General features: G+C 42.6%; 1 protein-coding gene across 6 annotated transcripts in view; it reads left to right on the forward strand.

Moving 5' to 3' along the window:
- Nucleotides 1–16544, forward strand: part of mboat2b (membrane bound O-acyltransferase domain containing 2b) — a 169437-nt gene that overhangs the window by 36675 nt on the left and 116218 nt on the right. For 4 of the 6 annotated variants that reach the window (XM_041187537.1, XM_041187538.1, XM_041187539.1 and 1 more), the window contains one exon: nt 3186–3331. The exons of 1 other annotated variant lie outside the window; for it this stretch is intronic. In XM_041187537.1, coding sequence (XP_041043471.1) covers nt 3186–3331 — 146 coding nt within the window. Of the gene's footprint in view, nt 1–3185; nt 3332–6182; nt 6495–16544 lie in introns of those variants that run through there. One more of the 6 variants, XM_041187542.1, reaches the window with a different exon arrangement.

Consider the following 16544-nt stretch of genomic DNA (forward strand, 5'->3'; position numbering starts at 1 on the left):
CAATCCATCAAAGCCATGATGTTGATGCAACCATCCAAAAAATATCATAGTTGACAAGGGGGTTGTTCACGTGAATCGACATTTTGATGGGAGTGTACAGATTGGGACAGTGATAGTTGATCTGCTGGCAGAGTCCTTGGGGTCTAGGTGAATGGGACAAAGGTGGAAAGATTGGCTCCAACTGGTATGAGCAGCTTGGTGAGAGTATAGGCTGGGGCAGTTAGGGTTGCTGCTCATAAGGTAGAGATAAGTGGGTGCCTCAAAAGGCCTATTGGTGGATGCCAAAAGAGGTACAGAGAAAAGCTTAACTTCGGCCAAGAAGGAGTCAAGCATAGGATCACGGTAGGACAGTAGGAAGGGCTGTGGTTGGGATTTGGTGGGAAGTAGCAGAGTATTCAAAAAGAAAAATGAAAAGAGTAATGGCAACAGGAAGGAAGGGCCTTTTGAGGGATAAGACCAAAAAAATGGGAAATAGAAGTGATAGGCTAAGACCCAGAGTGGCAGCCAAAATGCAGTTGTGAATGGACACTGCAACACGAGTTATATGTGTGGTAATATAGCCAGATTAAGATAGATATGTCATTGTAAAAATAAGAAGGAGACAATAGGGCAGGGTACACATTGAAGTTCCGTGTGGGATGAATTTGAATTAGCTTGGAGTATTATTGAGCTTAGCATCGGTCTTCACAATGAAAAAGGGCAATGCGGGTATAGACATCAGGGTGAAGGGCTGTGATATATTAGAGGAAATTAACAGAGAGGGAGTAGGTACTAGTGGGCTTAGTGGCCTTAAAAGTGGATAAATTCGTAGGCCTGGATGAGATGAATCCCAGGCTGTTGAAGGAGGCAAGGGAAGAGATATCAGGAGTCCTGGCAGTAATTTTCAAATCCTCTCTGGCCACAGGTGAGATGCCAGAGGACTGGAGTACTGCTAACATTGTCCCATTATTAAAACAAGAAAGAAGGGATAGACCAGGGAATTACAGGCCGGTAAGTCTAACCTCGGTAGGGAAATTACTAGAAATATTCGGTCCCTCCGAATTCTATCTGCACTTGGAGAAACACAGATTAGTCAAGGATAGTCAGCATGAATTTAAGGGAAGATCGTGTTTGACAAATTTGATCAAATTTTTTGAGGAAGTAACCAGGTGTATTGACGGTAATGCATTTAATGTGGTCTACATGGATTTTAGCAAGGCTTTTGATAAGGTCCCTCATGGCAGACTCGTCAAGAAAGTAAGAGCCCATGGGATCCAAGGCAAAGTGGCACATTGGATCCAAAATTGGCTGAGAGGCAGGAAGCAGAGGGTGATGGTAGAGGGATGTTTCTTTGACTGGAAGTCTGTTTCCAGTGGGGTTCTGCAGGGCTCTGTGCTGGGGCCCTTGCTGTTTGTGATGTACATAAATGATTTGGATTTAAACATAGCGGGTAATGATCAAGAAGTTTGCAAATGACACGAAAATTGGTAGGGTGGTAAATAGCGAGGAGGATAGCTGTGAACTGCAGGAGGATATCAATGGACTGGTCAGGTGGGCAGAGCAGTGGCGAATGGAATTCATCCCGGAAAAGTGTGAAGAAATGCACTTGGGGAGGGGTAGCAAGGCAAGGGATTACACTATGAATGATAGGACCTTGGAAAGTACTGATGATCAGAAGGACCTTGTTGTGCATATCCATAGACCCCTGAAGGTAGCCTGTTTTGAATTTGGCACTTGCACTCTTACGCAGGAGCCAAAAAATTGCATCTTCAGGGGGCTGTTCTTGTTTTTATAAACTTGCAATCATCTGCCCCAGACTTATTTTCCAGTCTATGATACAGAGGCAAATTCTAGCAAAACTACTGTTGCCAGGGTTGGTAGCAATTTGGCCAGCATTGAGTAGGCATCAAACCTGAAATCTTTAGTCATTAGAACTTAGTACCGCACCTTTGTCTGCTTTTTATCCACAAGGCTATCAGGGAACTGGGCAAAATGTTTTAATTTGAGCAAGGCATCTTTGGATAATTTATATTAAATGGAATACTATGTATTTTTATTTTTGCTTCTGTATTTGTTTTGTATTGCATAGTTAAGATAAACATTGAAGTGTAAGAAAAGAACTCTTATTTTGAATCTGTTTCCAAGATGAAGCTGTCAGAGCTGAGCATAAAGGCTTATTCCCTTCTTCAAAAAATAAACTGGCAGGAGGCATTCATTCAGGTGGAGGACCTGGATTAGAAATGGGAGTATGGTTTCTATCTCAGCAGTATAGGTTTCAATGACATGAATTCTGTTTTTCCACCCCACCGCCACCCAATAATATCTAGTGCTGACTGAGTGAGATTGTTCCTCCTGTGCCAAATTATGGATCTTGTGCAGCAGGCTTCCAGGCCCTACTGCATGAAGGATGTTATTAATTCCAATAAATTAATCAGAATCAGCTAATTTAAGTGCTAGTAGAAATGTGGACCTGAATAGTTATCACACACGACTTGATACAGAAAGAAATCTATGCATGGTACTTGACTGTTGTTTGGTAATGACATTGAATTCCTGCAGTGCAGATGTTTCTGCTGTGATTCAACCAGACAACCTTGAACTACTGCACTGTGAAACTTCCTATATTGCTGCTAATGACTGTTTGTTTTTACTTGCTTAAACAATGGTTTTCCAACTTTTCTGCATGGGCACACCTTTCACCTCCAGGATCCTCTATGTTGCAAAGACTATATCGAAGCAAGATGACTATTATTGCCGAGAATATTTTTCATTACTATATAGAAATAGTAAGCCAACAAATATCGGAAATATCCATACATATGAACATTGACTTATAAACTAGCCACAGATGCAGGCAACCCAGTGTGCATTTGTGCCAGCCCCCAGCTCAGATAAATGGGGAGGATTAGCAGCAGGAAGGGCATCCAGCTGTAAAACCACTGCCCAAATCTAAAAAATTATGGCTGTTATGAAGGGTGATCGACCAGAATTGTGTTGACCCCATGTTAAACGGGAAAAGCTGCAAGAGAGAGGAGGGGCATGATCATTGACTATAACCTGAGGTTTGCCCAGGTTGACAATATGCATATGTGGTTAAATTGGCTAATAACCAGATTTTTATTAATGCATTTTGAAATTATTAATATTTTAATGTAATTTCTGATTCTAATGTTTGGCACTAAAACAGCTCCATTTTCTCTTTCCAGGTGAATTTTGTAGTGTGCCAGTTGTTTGCTTTGCTAGCAAGTGTATGGTTTCGACTTTATCTTCACCCAAGTAAAACTAGCAGCTATGTCAGGCATGCTGTTGCCACGCTTCTGGGGCTTTACCTTGCATTGTTCTGCTTTGGGTGGTAAGTATTGCTTTTAAATTTAGAGGTTTTAATAAAACTCCACCTAAATGCCAGGTGTTTGTGGGGTATTATTTTGCCACATTGACCTCTTAAGCTGGGTATAATTCCATGGTTATCCAAAGGACAGTTGTTTGTATTAAACTGGACAGAATTTGATGCGTTTCAGACTTAGATGGCCATTACAGCACAGCCTGATCCTGTTTTTATTCAACACCCCCGCATGTGTACTTTGAGCAGGGGTAAGAATTTTGTTTTTTCCTTTATTGGATGCTGAGAACCTAATGTAGTGCATTACTGCTTTGAGATTGGCCAATTTACTGCAGGTTAATAATTAAACTTGGGATTTCACTGATCTATATGATAAAATGCCACATCATGTGATCTTGATGTGCAGCAAGCTTGGTGGCACCTATTTATGGCAAGACACAAAATTCTTCTCCAGTCTTAGTACTCTAGACAACTGAGTCCCAGAACTTATTTCTTCCACGCCAAGTTTGTGTCTTTGGTTCTAGCTGCAAACATCATTCCCTAGCCAGCAACCATCTGAAGCTAAACTAGACCATTCATAGAAACATCAGAAAATTTTATGGCAACAAAGGAAGCCGGTCTGCATCAGCTGAAAGAGTTATCCAGCTTGACCTCGCCTTCCAGTTCTTGGTTTGTAGCCCTTGGCTTGTGGCACCTAAGTGTATATCCAGTGTATTTTTAAATACGATGAGAGTTTTCGCCTTTACCATCTTTTCAGTTAGTGAGTTCCAGACTTGCTTCACTCTCCCAGGTGTAGAAAAATATTCAGCTCCTCTCCTATCCTTCTACCAGTTACTTTAAATCTATACTCCCAGTTATTGACTTCTCTGCGAACAGAAATTGCTCCTTCCTAGGCCCCTGATATTTTTGTACACTTTAATTAAATCTCCTCTCGGCCTCCTGTTTCAAAGAACAAAACCCCAGTCTATCCAATCTTTCCTCATAGATAAAATTGACCATACCTGGCAACATCATTGTAAAACACAAGACTGACGAAACTGTCTAATCACTGACTCGGTGAAGAACACCACGGGAGATCTGTGAAATTATCTATTTATTTAAAACTGCTCATGATTCCAAATGTATTGTGCATATGAGTGGCATTGTGTAAATATATTAATTGACTAAGTGATTACAGTGAGACAATGCTTTGTGACAGATCCAAGCAACAACCATAATCATTTGCAACAATTCATTTCAACATAAATTTTCTGTTTTATGCTGGTTGAGAAACACCCAAAGACATGTGAATCTGAGCAATCGCAATTTACATGAATTATCTTACTTTTAATGAGGCACTAAAGAATATTTTGGACCTCAGTTTTAAAAAGCACGTGAGCTTTGAAGCAGGAGGAGTAATAGGAGGCCCAAGGATTCCTCTGTTTGGCCTGCAAAGACACCTTTTTATATGAAAACTATTGAAAGGCAACACCCCACCCCTGACAGAAAAGCTGTCACTGGTCCCTAGCTAAAATTGCAGATCAGAACCTGATGGCACCACAGGATTTCGACTTTTTGTATTTGTGTAAGCATCTTTTTTTCCCTTGATACCATATGCTGCTTCATTTGTTGCTCTCAGTTGCTTTACACAACTAGAGCTTTTGCTTCTTTTAAAAAAGAGGGATGCACTGGTATCGTGCCAACTATTCCTTTCAATACCTACCACTGTTTGTAGATTCATCAAGTATCCATATAGCCTAGTTTACTGTGGTCAGCTTTTGTCTCATCCCTCTTAAGTCAGCCTCACTTGAATTTAAAACCATAGTTTGTGACTCTCACTTCTCCATCACAATGTAAGATATTGGGGCAGGAACAGACCCTACGCCCTGTTGAGCCTGCTTTGCTATTCTATGCAATCATAACTGATCTTGTGCCTCAACTCCAGTTTCCCACCCACTTCCCATATCCCTTGATTTCCTGAGACCAAAAATCTGTCTTTCTCACCCTTCAATATATTTAACAATGGAGGATCTACAACCACCTTGAAGTAGGAAATTCCAAAGATTCACAACCTTTTCAGTAAAGAAATTCCTCCTCATCTCAGTCCTAAATGATTAACCCCTTATCCTGAGAAAGGATCACCGTATCACTGTGTTCTAGATTTCCTAGCCAGGGGAAGCAGCCTCAGTGTCTACTCTACCAAGCCCCTTCAGGATTTTGTATGTTTCAATGAGATCACCTCTCATTCTATTAAACTTCAGAGAATTTAGACCCAGTTCGCTCCATCTCATCATTGGACAACCCCTCTAATCCCTGGAACCAATCTAATGAATCTTCACAGCACCATCTCCCATACAATACTGTCTCCTTTTTTTAAGAATGGATGCTGTTATAATCATCTAGTTCATGATACATATTAATATTTTAGAGGTGATGTTTAGTTTTGGGAAGATTACTTTTTTTTAGGGTAAGGTAATTAAAATGCTAACACCTCAAATAATGGCAGCTCAAAGGTTTCCATGTGTACTTATGAGGTCAGAGTTAGGAGGGTGAAAGCTATAAAAATACAGATGGTCTTCATTTAGCTGGGGAACTGCAGACAGCAAGAGAGAAAAATTGCCCTGACTTCACTAGAAATTTAAATTATTCAGATGGGTCCCAGAGCCAAAAAAAATTACTTTGAAGCTAAAAGTTAATTAATCTAAAAATTTATTGGACATCTCAACTAACCACTGTTACCATAAAGATGAGTAATTCAGGGTGGAGCCTTGGTTGGAATTCTGGAGTTCTGTGGGATTTTTCCAGAAGGTCTTTGGGGTTAAAGTTGAAAGCACCGAAGCTGATGGATGTTAGCCCTGAGTTTAACAGACAGAGAAAGAAAAAGTCTGCTAAGAGAAGAAAAGCAGCATAGACCAAAAGCAAAAGGTCTGTTAGAAATCTGGTATTGCTGAGCTGGAGTGCATTGAAGTCTACTCTTAAGTGTCCACAAATGTGAGGTGCTTAAGGAGTGCTGAAGCGTCATTTAGCTGAAGCTAGTGGAAGGACCCCAAGAATACTCATACTTCAGAGGATAGCAGGAACACTCAGGTGAATTGCAGTGAATTCCTGAGAGCTGTGGCACTTCGGCTTGGTCCCAGGAAGTTAGGATCCTTCAGGAAAAGCAGTTGGACTTCCATGGTGTACTCAAGGTGAAAAGGTGAGGCTCAGTTGAGAATTTAAGTCTAAAGTATATGTCATTATGTTTTATGTTTTTCAATGTAAAGTATAAGTATTCAACCAAGTGCTTAGTTGGTAGTGAAATAAAAACAGATAATGCTGGGAAAGCTCAGCAAGTCTGGCACCACCTGTGGAACAAGAATGAGTTAATGTTTTGAGTCCGTATGACTCCTCTTCAGAGCATCTGTTTTTATTTCAGATTTCCAGCATCCATGTATTTTGCTTTTATCTTATTTGGTAGTGTTTGCTTTGCTTATTTCTTGAATGGTAAAATTCATTGTCTTAAACTATGGAATCTTATGGCGTAATTTATTTCAGTTAATCACTGGATGTTTGAATTTCTCTTTAATTTCTCATTACAATCCTACCTGGATCATAACAAGATCAAAACTGTACACAGTACTCCAGATACAGTCTCACTAAAGCCCTATACAATTGTAGAGACATTTCCTTATTCTTCTACCCTAATCCCCTTGCAGTAAAGCCAATTGCTTTCCTAATTGCTGCTGTACCTAAATACTAACTTTGTTCCTTGCATTCGAATACCCAAGTGCCCCTGGACATCACAAGCTTCATGCCTTTAAAAGTATTCTGCTTTTCTTACTCCCAAGGTAAATACACTTTGCTGCATTATACAATCTGCCACCTTGTTTCCCATTCCCTTAATCTGTCTACATCTCTTTGCATCCTCAAAGGTTACATTCCCACCTAGCTTTGTATCATCAGCAAACTTATATGTACTATCTTTGTCTAAGTCATTAATATAGATTGTACGTAGCTGAAACTTTGAAGTAGTTACAGCCTGCCAACTTCACAATGTTCCATTTATCCCTGCTCTTTGCTTCTTGTTAGCCAATCTTCTATCCATGCTAACATATTACCCCCAACTGCATGAGCCCTTATCTTGCTTATTAAGCCTTTGTGTGGTACCTTTATCAAATGCCCTTTGGAAACCCAAGCTTGCTACATTTGCTGTGCCCCTTTGATCTGCTCTGCTAGTTACATCCCCAAAAAAAACTAACAAATTTGTCAAACACCATTTTCCTTTCTCAAAACCATGTTGACTCTGATTATTCTATGATTTTCTTAGTGCATTGTTAAGCCTTCTTTAATAATAGAATCCAGCATTTTCCTGACGACTGTCAGGCTAACTAGCCTGTAGTTCTGTTTTCTCTCTAATTATTTTCTTAATAGTGCTGTTACATTTGTTAATTTCCAATCTGCTGGGATTATTCTAGAATCGAGGGAACTTTGGAAAACCGTAACCAGCTCATCCTCTTATCTCTGTAGATACCTCTTTTGGAAGCATAGGATGTAGGCCATCAAGTCCTGAGGATTTGTTGGCTTTGTCCCATAAGTTTCTCTGATAATTTTTCTCTGCTGATGGTCATTTTCATAAGTCCCTCATATATTATATTTATTTATAATATAATTATATATAAAAAATATAATATTTATATAAATATAACTTGTCTTCTACTGTGAAGACAGGTACAAAATATTTGTTCAACATCTCTTTCCTTATTCTCGGTGATAATTTCTCTTGTCATTGCTTCATAAGGGACCAACATTTGCTTTAGCTGTGCTCCTTTTTATATATTTGTAAAAGCTCTTACAATCTGTTTTTATGGGCTGGATTTTCATCTTTGAGGCAGGTTGTGGGAGTCGGAAAATTTCCTTACTTGGCAGGCCTGCCATAGGAGAGAGAGCCTGTAAAGACAGAACTTTCATTGTGTTGGGGGCGGATGTGGGCTACAGTCAGGCTAACTGACCCTGGAAAGAGCTTGGAGGCTATCATGAGGGCTGCTTGGTGTTGAGGTGGGTTTTGAGAAAGGCCTGGCTCAGTGGTACTTCATCCCAGTTACAATAAAAACAGTAAGGCCCTCTAGCTCTCACCACACTCACCCACTCACTCCCCATGCCTCATCCATGTCAATCTAAGCCCCCCCACCCACACCCCTCCCTTAGCTTGGTATGGGGTATGGTCCCCCATACCCCATGTCAAGCTATGGCACTTCAATGCCTATTCATCCACTCAATAGAATTAATGAACCTTATAATGACAATAGCATGTGTCGTTTTTTTTTAAATATTATTCATAACTTTCCACTTTCTTAAAAAAATCTTTCATTACAGGCCAATAAAAGTGTAAATCATACAGACCCTTTAAAATATCAATAGTGGAAACTGTAAGCACCTGAAATCTCTTTATCTTGTGTAATTAAACATTGTGAAATTGACAAAAGAGATCAGAAGCCAGAGCTGTCAATCAAGAAATGTTTTTCCCAGGGCTCAGCTGTTTCAGCAGCCTAATGGATGTCTAGGCTCTGCACCAAACCTCATTATGTATTCTTGGCTGAGAGCCCAACCATTCATTGGACTGTCCAAATAACTGAGCCACAGGGAAACTGCTTGATTGACAGCTCTGGCACTCTGACCCCTTAACGTGTTTATCTACACAAATTTCAAGTGCTTGCAGATACTTTAAAGGGTCTGGGTGATTGACACTACTATTGGCCCATAGTGAAAGGAGTTTTTAAAGTTGAAAGCTATGAATGAATGACTTTTTTTTTGACATGTTGTTGTCACTGTAGGGTTCATTGGTTCTATCCAATGTGTAAACAGGCATTGAAGTGCCATAGTGTGGCATAGGGGACATAGCTTGGTATGAAGGGTCATGGGGGTTGGGTGGAGGAACATGAGGTGGCATGGGTAAGAGTTTTTGAACTTGCCTTTTAAAAGGTTCTCTCATCCGGACTATGGTTTATGATACCTCTGAGGTGCTACACTGCATCAACTGGCCCCAACTGCATGAGAGCTAGGATGTGCTTATCCCCATAATAGAGCCAGCTAGGCGGGGAGTGCACGGTGCAGGCTTGCTTTCTGAACCAGCCCATATTCTTAAACAGCGCTATTAAAAATCAGAAATCAACACTTAAATATCAGAAATCCTGGGAATGGGGTTGGGAATCTGGAATTGGGTCCCAGCTGCCATTTCCACCGCTCCAGAGTCTCCCCAACTCCATATGACAATCCAGCCCTTTCTTCCTGGTTGGTTTATTCTATGGTATTTTGTTCCCTTTTTAATCAACGATTTGGTTGCCTTTTGCTGGTTTCTAAAACACATCCAATCCTCAGGCTTGCTACTATTCTTTGCAACTTTATAAGCCTCTTTTAATCTAATACTATCCTGAACCTCCCTAGTAAGCTAAGATTGGACCTTTCTTGCTAAGATTTTTTTAATGGAATATAATTTTGTTGAAGGAGGTCTTGTGGTGTAGTGGTGGCGCCCCAACCTTTGGGCCAGAAGCTCCAGATTCAAGTCCCACTCCAGGACTTGATGGCCATGGAAGGTGTGTTCATAATGTGGCAAAACAGGTTGATTATCAGCCTGTGAATCCTTCCAGTATGCCTGATAGGCAGTAAGAGTGTGTGAGTTTCCTGGTCATCCATACCACAGAAGGCACTGCAGCACTTTGCCAAACATAATCATGGACCAATCCAATGGAAGTCCATAGTCCCCAACACCCTCTTAGGGCAAGATACCTGAAGGAGGAGGAATTTTATTGAACATTTTGAATTGTTTCTTAAATGTTTCCCAGTATTTATTTAATGCCATACCTTTGAACCTGTTTACGCAATCAACCTTAGCCAGCTCTCTGCTCTCACGTATGTAACTGTTGTTTAAGTTTAAGATTCCTGTTTGGTACTGCAGTATATCACTTTCCAACTTAACATGGAACTCAACTGTACTAGGATCATTTTTTTCCTCGGATCTTTTACGATGACTGCTAATAAAACCTGCCTCATTGCGCAATACAAGATCTAAAATAGCTTTATCCCTATTTAGTTCTACAACATATTGTTCCAGGAAACTGTTGTGAAAGCTCATCTTCCAAGCTACCTTTGCCAATTTGATTGGTCCAGTCCATATGAAGATTAAAGTTTCCACCCTCCCCCACCAACTTATGTTATCTTTGTTACAAACTCCAGTTATTTCTTGCTTAATGCTCTGTCCAATGGTATAACTACCATTAGGGGGCCTATTATTATTCCTACCAGTGTTTTCTGATCCTTGTTATTCCTAATCTCCACCCATACTGATTATATTTCTTGATCATCTGAGCTATGTTCCATTCTCACTACTGCCCTTTGGTCATCTTCTTTCAGGGTTCCTCCTCCTTTTCCATTGTGCCTGTCTTTTTGAAATGTGTAAGCTGAAATATTTATTTCCCAACCTTGATCAGCGTGTAACCATGGTGATTACAGCTAAACCATTTATCCTTTTCTTGTTGCTTTGTAAACTAACTCTGGGGCATTACTCCATACTAAATCTAGTATGGTCTGTTTATTTGTATTTTTTTTAAATTTGTTCTTGGAATGTGATCATTGTTAGCAAGGCCAGCATTCATTCCCATCCCTAATTGTCCTCGGGAAGGTGATGGTGAGTTGCTGCCTTGAACTGCTGCAGTCCTTGTCTCCATGCATCTGCTGCCTTTGTCCTTCTATTAGGTAGAGGTCAGGGGTTTGCAAGGTACTGTTGAAAGATCCTTGGTGAGTTGCTGCGGTGCATCTTGTAGATGGTGTACACTGCTGCCACTGTGCACCAATGGTGGATGGAGTGAATGTTTAAGGTGGTGGATGTGGTGTCAGTCAGGCAAACTGCTTGGATGGTGTCGAGCTTCTTGAGGGTTATAGGAGCTGCACTATTCCAGTCAAGTAGCAAGTAATCCATCACACTCCTGATGTGTGCTCTGTAGATGGCGGATAGACTTTGGGGAGTCTGGAAGTGAGTTACTTACTGCTGAATTCCCATTCTCTCATCTGCTATTCTAGATGCAATGTTTATATGACTGGTCCATTTAAGTTTTTGGTCAGTGGTAACCCCCAGGAAGTTGCAATACTAGTGTCATTGAACATCAAGTGGAGATGGTTAGATTCTCTCTTGTTGGCTAATTCCATTGTCTGGCACTTTTGTGATGCAAATGTTACTTATCAGACTAAGCTTGAATATTGTCCTGGTCTTGCTGCATGTGTACATGGAGTGCTTCAGTATCTGAGGAGTTGCAAATGGCACTGCACAGTGTGCAGTCATCAGAAAACATCTCCACTTTCGACCTTGTGCTTGTTGGAGGCCAATCATCTCAACCATTTTCCTTTGTGTTAGGCATGACTCCAACCCATGAAGAGTTTTCCCCTATATATAATAATAATAAAAACAAAAAAACTGCGGATGCTGGAAATCCAAAACAAAAACAGAATTACCTGGAAAAACTCAGCAGGTCTGGCAGCATCAGCGGAGAAGAAAAGAGTTAACGTTTCGAGTCCTCATGACCCTTCGACAGAACTTGAGTTCGAGTCCAGGAAAGAGCTGAAATATAAGCTGGTTTAAGGTGTGTGGTGAGGGGGGGGTAGCGGAGAGAGAGAGAGAGAGGTGGAGTGGGGGTGTGGTTGTAGGGACAAACAAGCAGTGATAGAAGCAGATCATCAAAAGATGTCAACAACAATAATACAAAAGAACACATAGGTGTTAAAGTTAAAGGTTGGTGATATTATCTAAACGAATGTGCTAATTAAGAATGGATGGTAGGGCACTCAAGGTATAGCTCTAGTGGGGGTGGGGAGAGCATAAAAGATGTAAAAAAAAAATTAAATAAATATTTTTTTTTCTCTTTTTATAATGGAAATAGGTGGGAAAAGGAAAATATATAATTTATTGGAAAAAAAAAGAAATGGAAGGGGGAAACAGAAAGGGGGTGGGGATGGGGGAGGGAGCTCACGACCTAAAGTTGTTGAATTCAATATTCAGTCCGGATGGCTGTAAAGTGCCTAGTCGGAAGATGAGGTGTTGTTCCTCCAGTTTGCGTTGGGCATCACTGGAACAATGCAGCAAGCCAAGGACAGACATGTGGGCAAGAGAGCAGGGTGGAGTGTTAAAATGGCAAGCGACAGGGAGGTTTGGGTCATTCTTTCGGACAGACCGCAGGTGTTCTGCAAAGCGATTGTCCAGTTTACATTTGGTCTGTCCAATGTAGAGGAGACCACATTGGGAGCAACGAATGCAGTAGACTAAGTTGGGGGAAATGCAAGTGAAATGCTGCTTCACTTGAAAGGAGTGTTTGGGTCCTTGGACGGTGAGGAGAGAGGAACTGAAGGGACAGGTATTGCATCTTTTGCATGGGCATGGGGTGGTGCCATAGGAGGGGGTTGAGGAGTAGGGGGTGATGGAGGAGTGGACCAGGGTGTCCCGGAGGGAGCGATCCCTACGGAATGCCGATGGGGGGGTGGTGAAGGGAAGATGTGTTTGGTGGTGGCATCATGCTGGAGTTGGCGGAAATGGCGGAGGATGATCCTTTGAATGCGGAGGCTGGTGGGGTGATAAGTGAGGACAAGGGGGACCCTATCATGTTTCTGGGAGGGAGGAGAAGGCGTGAGGGCGGATGCGCGGGAGATGGGCCGGACACGGTTGAGGGCCCTGTCAACGACCGTGGGTGGAAAACCTCAGTTAAGGAAGAAGGAGGACATGTCAGAGGAACTGTTTTTGAATGTAGCATCATCGGAACAGATGCGACGGAGGCGAAGGAACTGAGAGAATGCGATGGAGTCCTTACAGGAAGCGGGGTGTGAGGAGCTGTAGTCGAGATAGCTGTGGGAGTCGGTGAGTTTGTAATGGATATTGGTGGACAGTCTATCACCAGAGATTGAGACAGAGAGGTCAAGGAAGGGAAGGGAAGTGTCAGAGATGGACCACGTGAAAATGATGGAGGGGTGGAGATTGGAAGCAAAATTAATAAATTTTTCCAAGTCCCGACGAGAGCGTGAAGCGGCACCGACGTAATCATTGATGTACCGGAGAAAGAGTTGTGGAAGGGGGCCGGAGTAGGACTGGAACAAGGAATGTTCCACATACCCGTAAAGAGACAGGCATAGCTGGGGCCCATGCGGGTACCCATAGCCACACCTTTTATTTGGAGGAAGTGAGAGGAGTTGAAGGAGAAATTGTTCAGCGTGAGAACAAGTTCAGCCAGATGGAGGAGAGTAGTGGTGGATGGGGATTGTTCGGGCCTCTGTTCGAGGAAGAAGCTAAGGGCCCTCAGACCATCCTGGTGGGGGATGGAGGTGTAGAGGGATTGGACGTCCATGGTGAAGAGGAAGCGGTTGGGGCCAGGGAATTGGAAATTGTTGATGTGACGTAAGGTGTCAGAGGAATCACGGATGTAGGTGGGAAGGGACTGGACAAGGGGAGAGAGAAGGGAGTCAAGATAACGAAAAATGAGTTCTGTGGGGCAGGAGCAAGCTGAGACGATCGGTCTACCGGGGCAATTGTGTTTGTGGATTTTGGGTAGGAGATAGAAGCGGGCCGTCCGAGGTTGGGCGACTATCAGGTTGGAAGCTGTGGGTGGGAGATCCCCAGAGGAGATGAGGTCAGTGACAGTCCTGGAAACAATGGCTTGATGTTCAGTGGTGGGGTCTTGGTCCAGGGAGAGGTAGGAGGAAGTGTCTGTGAGTTGATGCTCAGCCTCCGTGAGGTAGAGGTCAGTGCACCACACAACAACAGCACCACCCTTGTCAGCGGGTTTGATGACAATGTCAGGGTTGGACCTGAGAGAATGGAGTGCAGTAAGTTGAGAGAGAGACAGGTTAGAATGGGTGAGAGGAGCAGAGAAATTGAGACGACTAATGTCACGCCGACAGTTCTCAATGAAAAGATCGAGAGAAGGTAAGAATCCAGAGGGAGGTGTCCAGGTGGAGGGAGAATATTGGAGTTGGGTAAAAGGATCCGTTGAACTGGGAGAGGACTCCTGCCCAAAGAAGTGAGCCCGGAGACGAAGACTGCGGAAGAAGAGTTCAGCATCATGCTGAGCCCGAAATTCATTGAGGTGAGGGCGTAAGGGTATGAAACTAAGTCCTTTGCTGAGCACTGAACGTTCAGCATCGGAGAGGGGAAGGTCAGGGGGTATAGTGAATACACGGCTGGGGTTGGGATTGGAAGATGGGGTGGGGACGGAGGGACAGGCCGGGGTGGAGGGTCCTAGATGGGTGTTGGTGTCGATGAGTTGTTGGAGCTTGCGTTCCTTAGTACTTGAGAGAAAGAGAAAAAGTTTATTGTTGAGGCGTCGGATGAGCTGAAGGATAAAATGAAACTGGGGGCACGCGCAGCTTTGAAAAAGGGTACGGCGGTGCTGCTGGACCCTGATTCCCATTGACTTCTAATTTGCAAGGGCTCCTTGATGCCACACTTGGTCAAATGCTGCCTTGATGTCAAGGGCAGTCACTGTGCCCTCACCTCTGGAATTCAGCTCTTTCATCCATGTTTGGACCGAGGCTGTTGTGAAGTCTGTTATTTGTTCTAAAATGTACTGTTCCAGAAAACTGACAAGTTGCAGCCTAGGCGTTTACTGCCTTTATGGAATGCTGTTGTGCTTCTCCCAGCCTGTCAAAATTAAAATCCCCCATTATAACCACTTCCCTTATGTTACATGCTCCTCTGATCTCTGCATCATGCATCCAGCTACTATGTCACTACTGTTAAGAGGTCTGTTGCCAACTCTTCCCAGAGTTTTGTATCCTTTGCTCTTTCTTAATTCTGCTCAAAGTATTCCTGCTGTCTCCTCATCCATAAGGATATGGAGTAGGCTATATGGTCTCTCAATCTTGCTCTGCTTGTCACTAAGATCAAGGCTGATCTTTGATCTCAACTCCACTTTACCACCTGATCCCATATATCTTGATTCCACTAGAGTCCAAAAATTTGTATCTTGTCCTGACCATCCACCACCCTCTGTTATAAAGAATTCCAAAAGTTTTCAACTCTGAGTGGAAAATTTCTTTCCATCTCTGCCTCAAATGATTAACCCTTTATCCTGAGATTATGCACCCCTCATTCCAGCCAGGGGAAACAGCCTCCCATTATCTATCCTGTGAAGACCCCTCAGAATCTTGTAAGCTTGAATGAGACCACCTCTCGTTCTTCTAAACTGCAGTGAGTATCGGCCCATTCTACTCAACATCATAGGACTATCCTTTTATCTAAGGAATCAATCTTTGAATCTTAGCTACACTGCCTTCAAGGCAAGTATATCCTTCCTTTTTGATGAGATGACCAAAACTCTACATGGTACTCTGTGTGGCCGCACCAAAGCCTTGTACATTGTAGCAAGCCCTCTTATTCCTGTACTTCAGCCCCCTCGTAATTAAGGCCAACTTGCCATTTGCCTTCCGAATTATTTGCTGTACCTATCTGCTAATTTTATGTTTCTTATAGAAGGATACACCAATCCATCTCAGCATCTTGCCATTTTAAAAAAGAAGTACTTCCTGTCAAAGTAAAACACCTTTTGAGGACCCTTTTGATGGCTATGCTGGGTGACAGTAAGCTGCTCAGGACTTGCAATCTAGCCCAGCCAGCAGTGTGGCACTGACAGAGGAGAAGGTATCTTGTCCATCTTGAGAGACTATTGGTGCCTCTTCTGTGGAGTCAAGGCCACTCTCCATGGATTGCACCTCAAGATTCCTATGGCTCTGCATGAAAACAGAGCACAGGAGTGATGCAGTGCTCTGGAAGCTGCAGTCAATGCTGGCCCCCAGAGCTAAGTTGACAGCTATCTGAGCTTCACCTACAGCTTATTTGACTATTGATGAGCAGTGGAAGTTTTATAATGGCAGTGCCACTGTGTCCACAAAGCTGACTGCTTGCTCCATTTTGGACTGAATACATACCTACATGTTCTGGCTCTGTGCAAAGCCCTCAAAAGTTGGTAGGATAGCTTGATGACTAATATCAACACTCACTTGAAGAAAGGCTACTTGATTTTCAATCATGTAGTGAATAGTTGACCTGTGTGGACAAGATTTCGAGTTCAAGTTCAATCTTTGGTTTGCTGATTTCAGATAGATTGGTGATGGACAAAAGTACAAAAAAAGTTGAAGAAAATATTGGTCACCCTGAAGCTTCGATCACTCATCTGGTGTCCCTTCTGGGCAGGCTTGGCTTTAATACCCTTGTAGTTGAATGATCTTCTAAATCTCT

The sequence above is a fragment of the Carcharodon carcharias genome, chromosome 5, assembly GCF_017639515.1.
Source record: "Carcharodon carcharias isolate sCarCar2 chromosome 5, sCarCar2.pri, whole genome shotgun sequence".
Lineage (NCBI taxonomy): Eukaryota > Metazoa > Chordata > Chondrichthyes > Lamniformes > Lamnidae > Carcharodon > Carcharodon carcharias.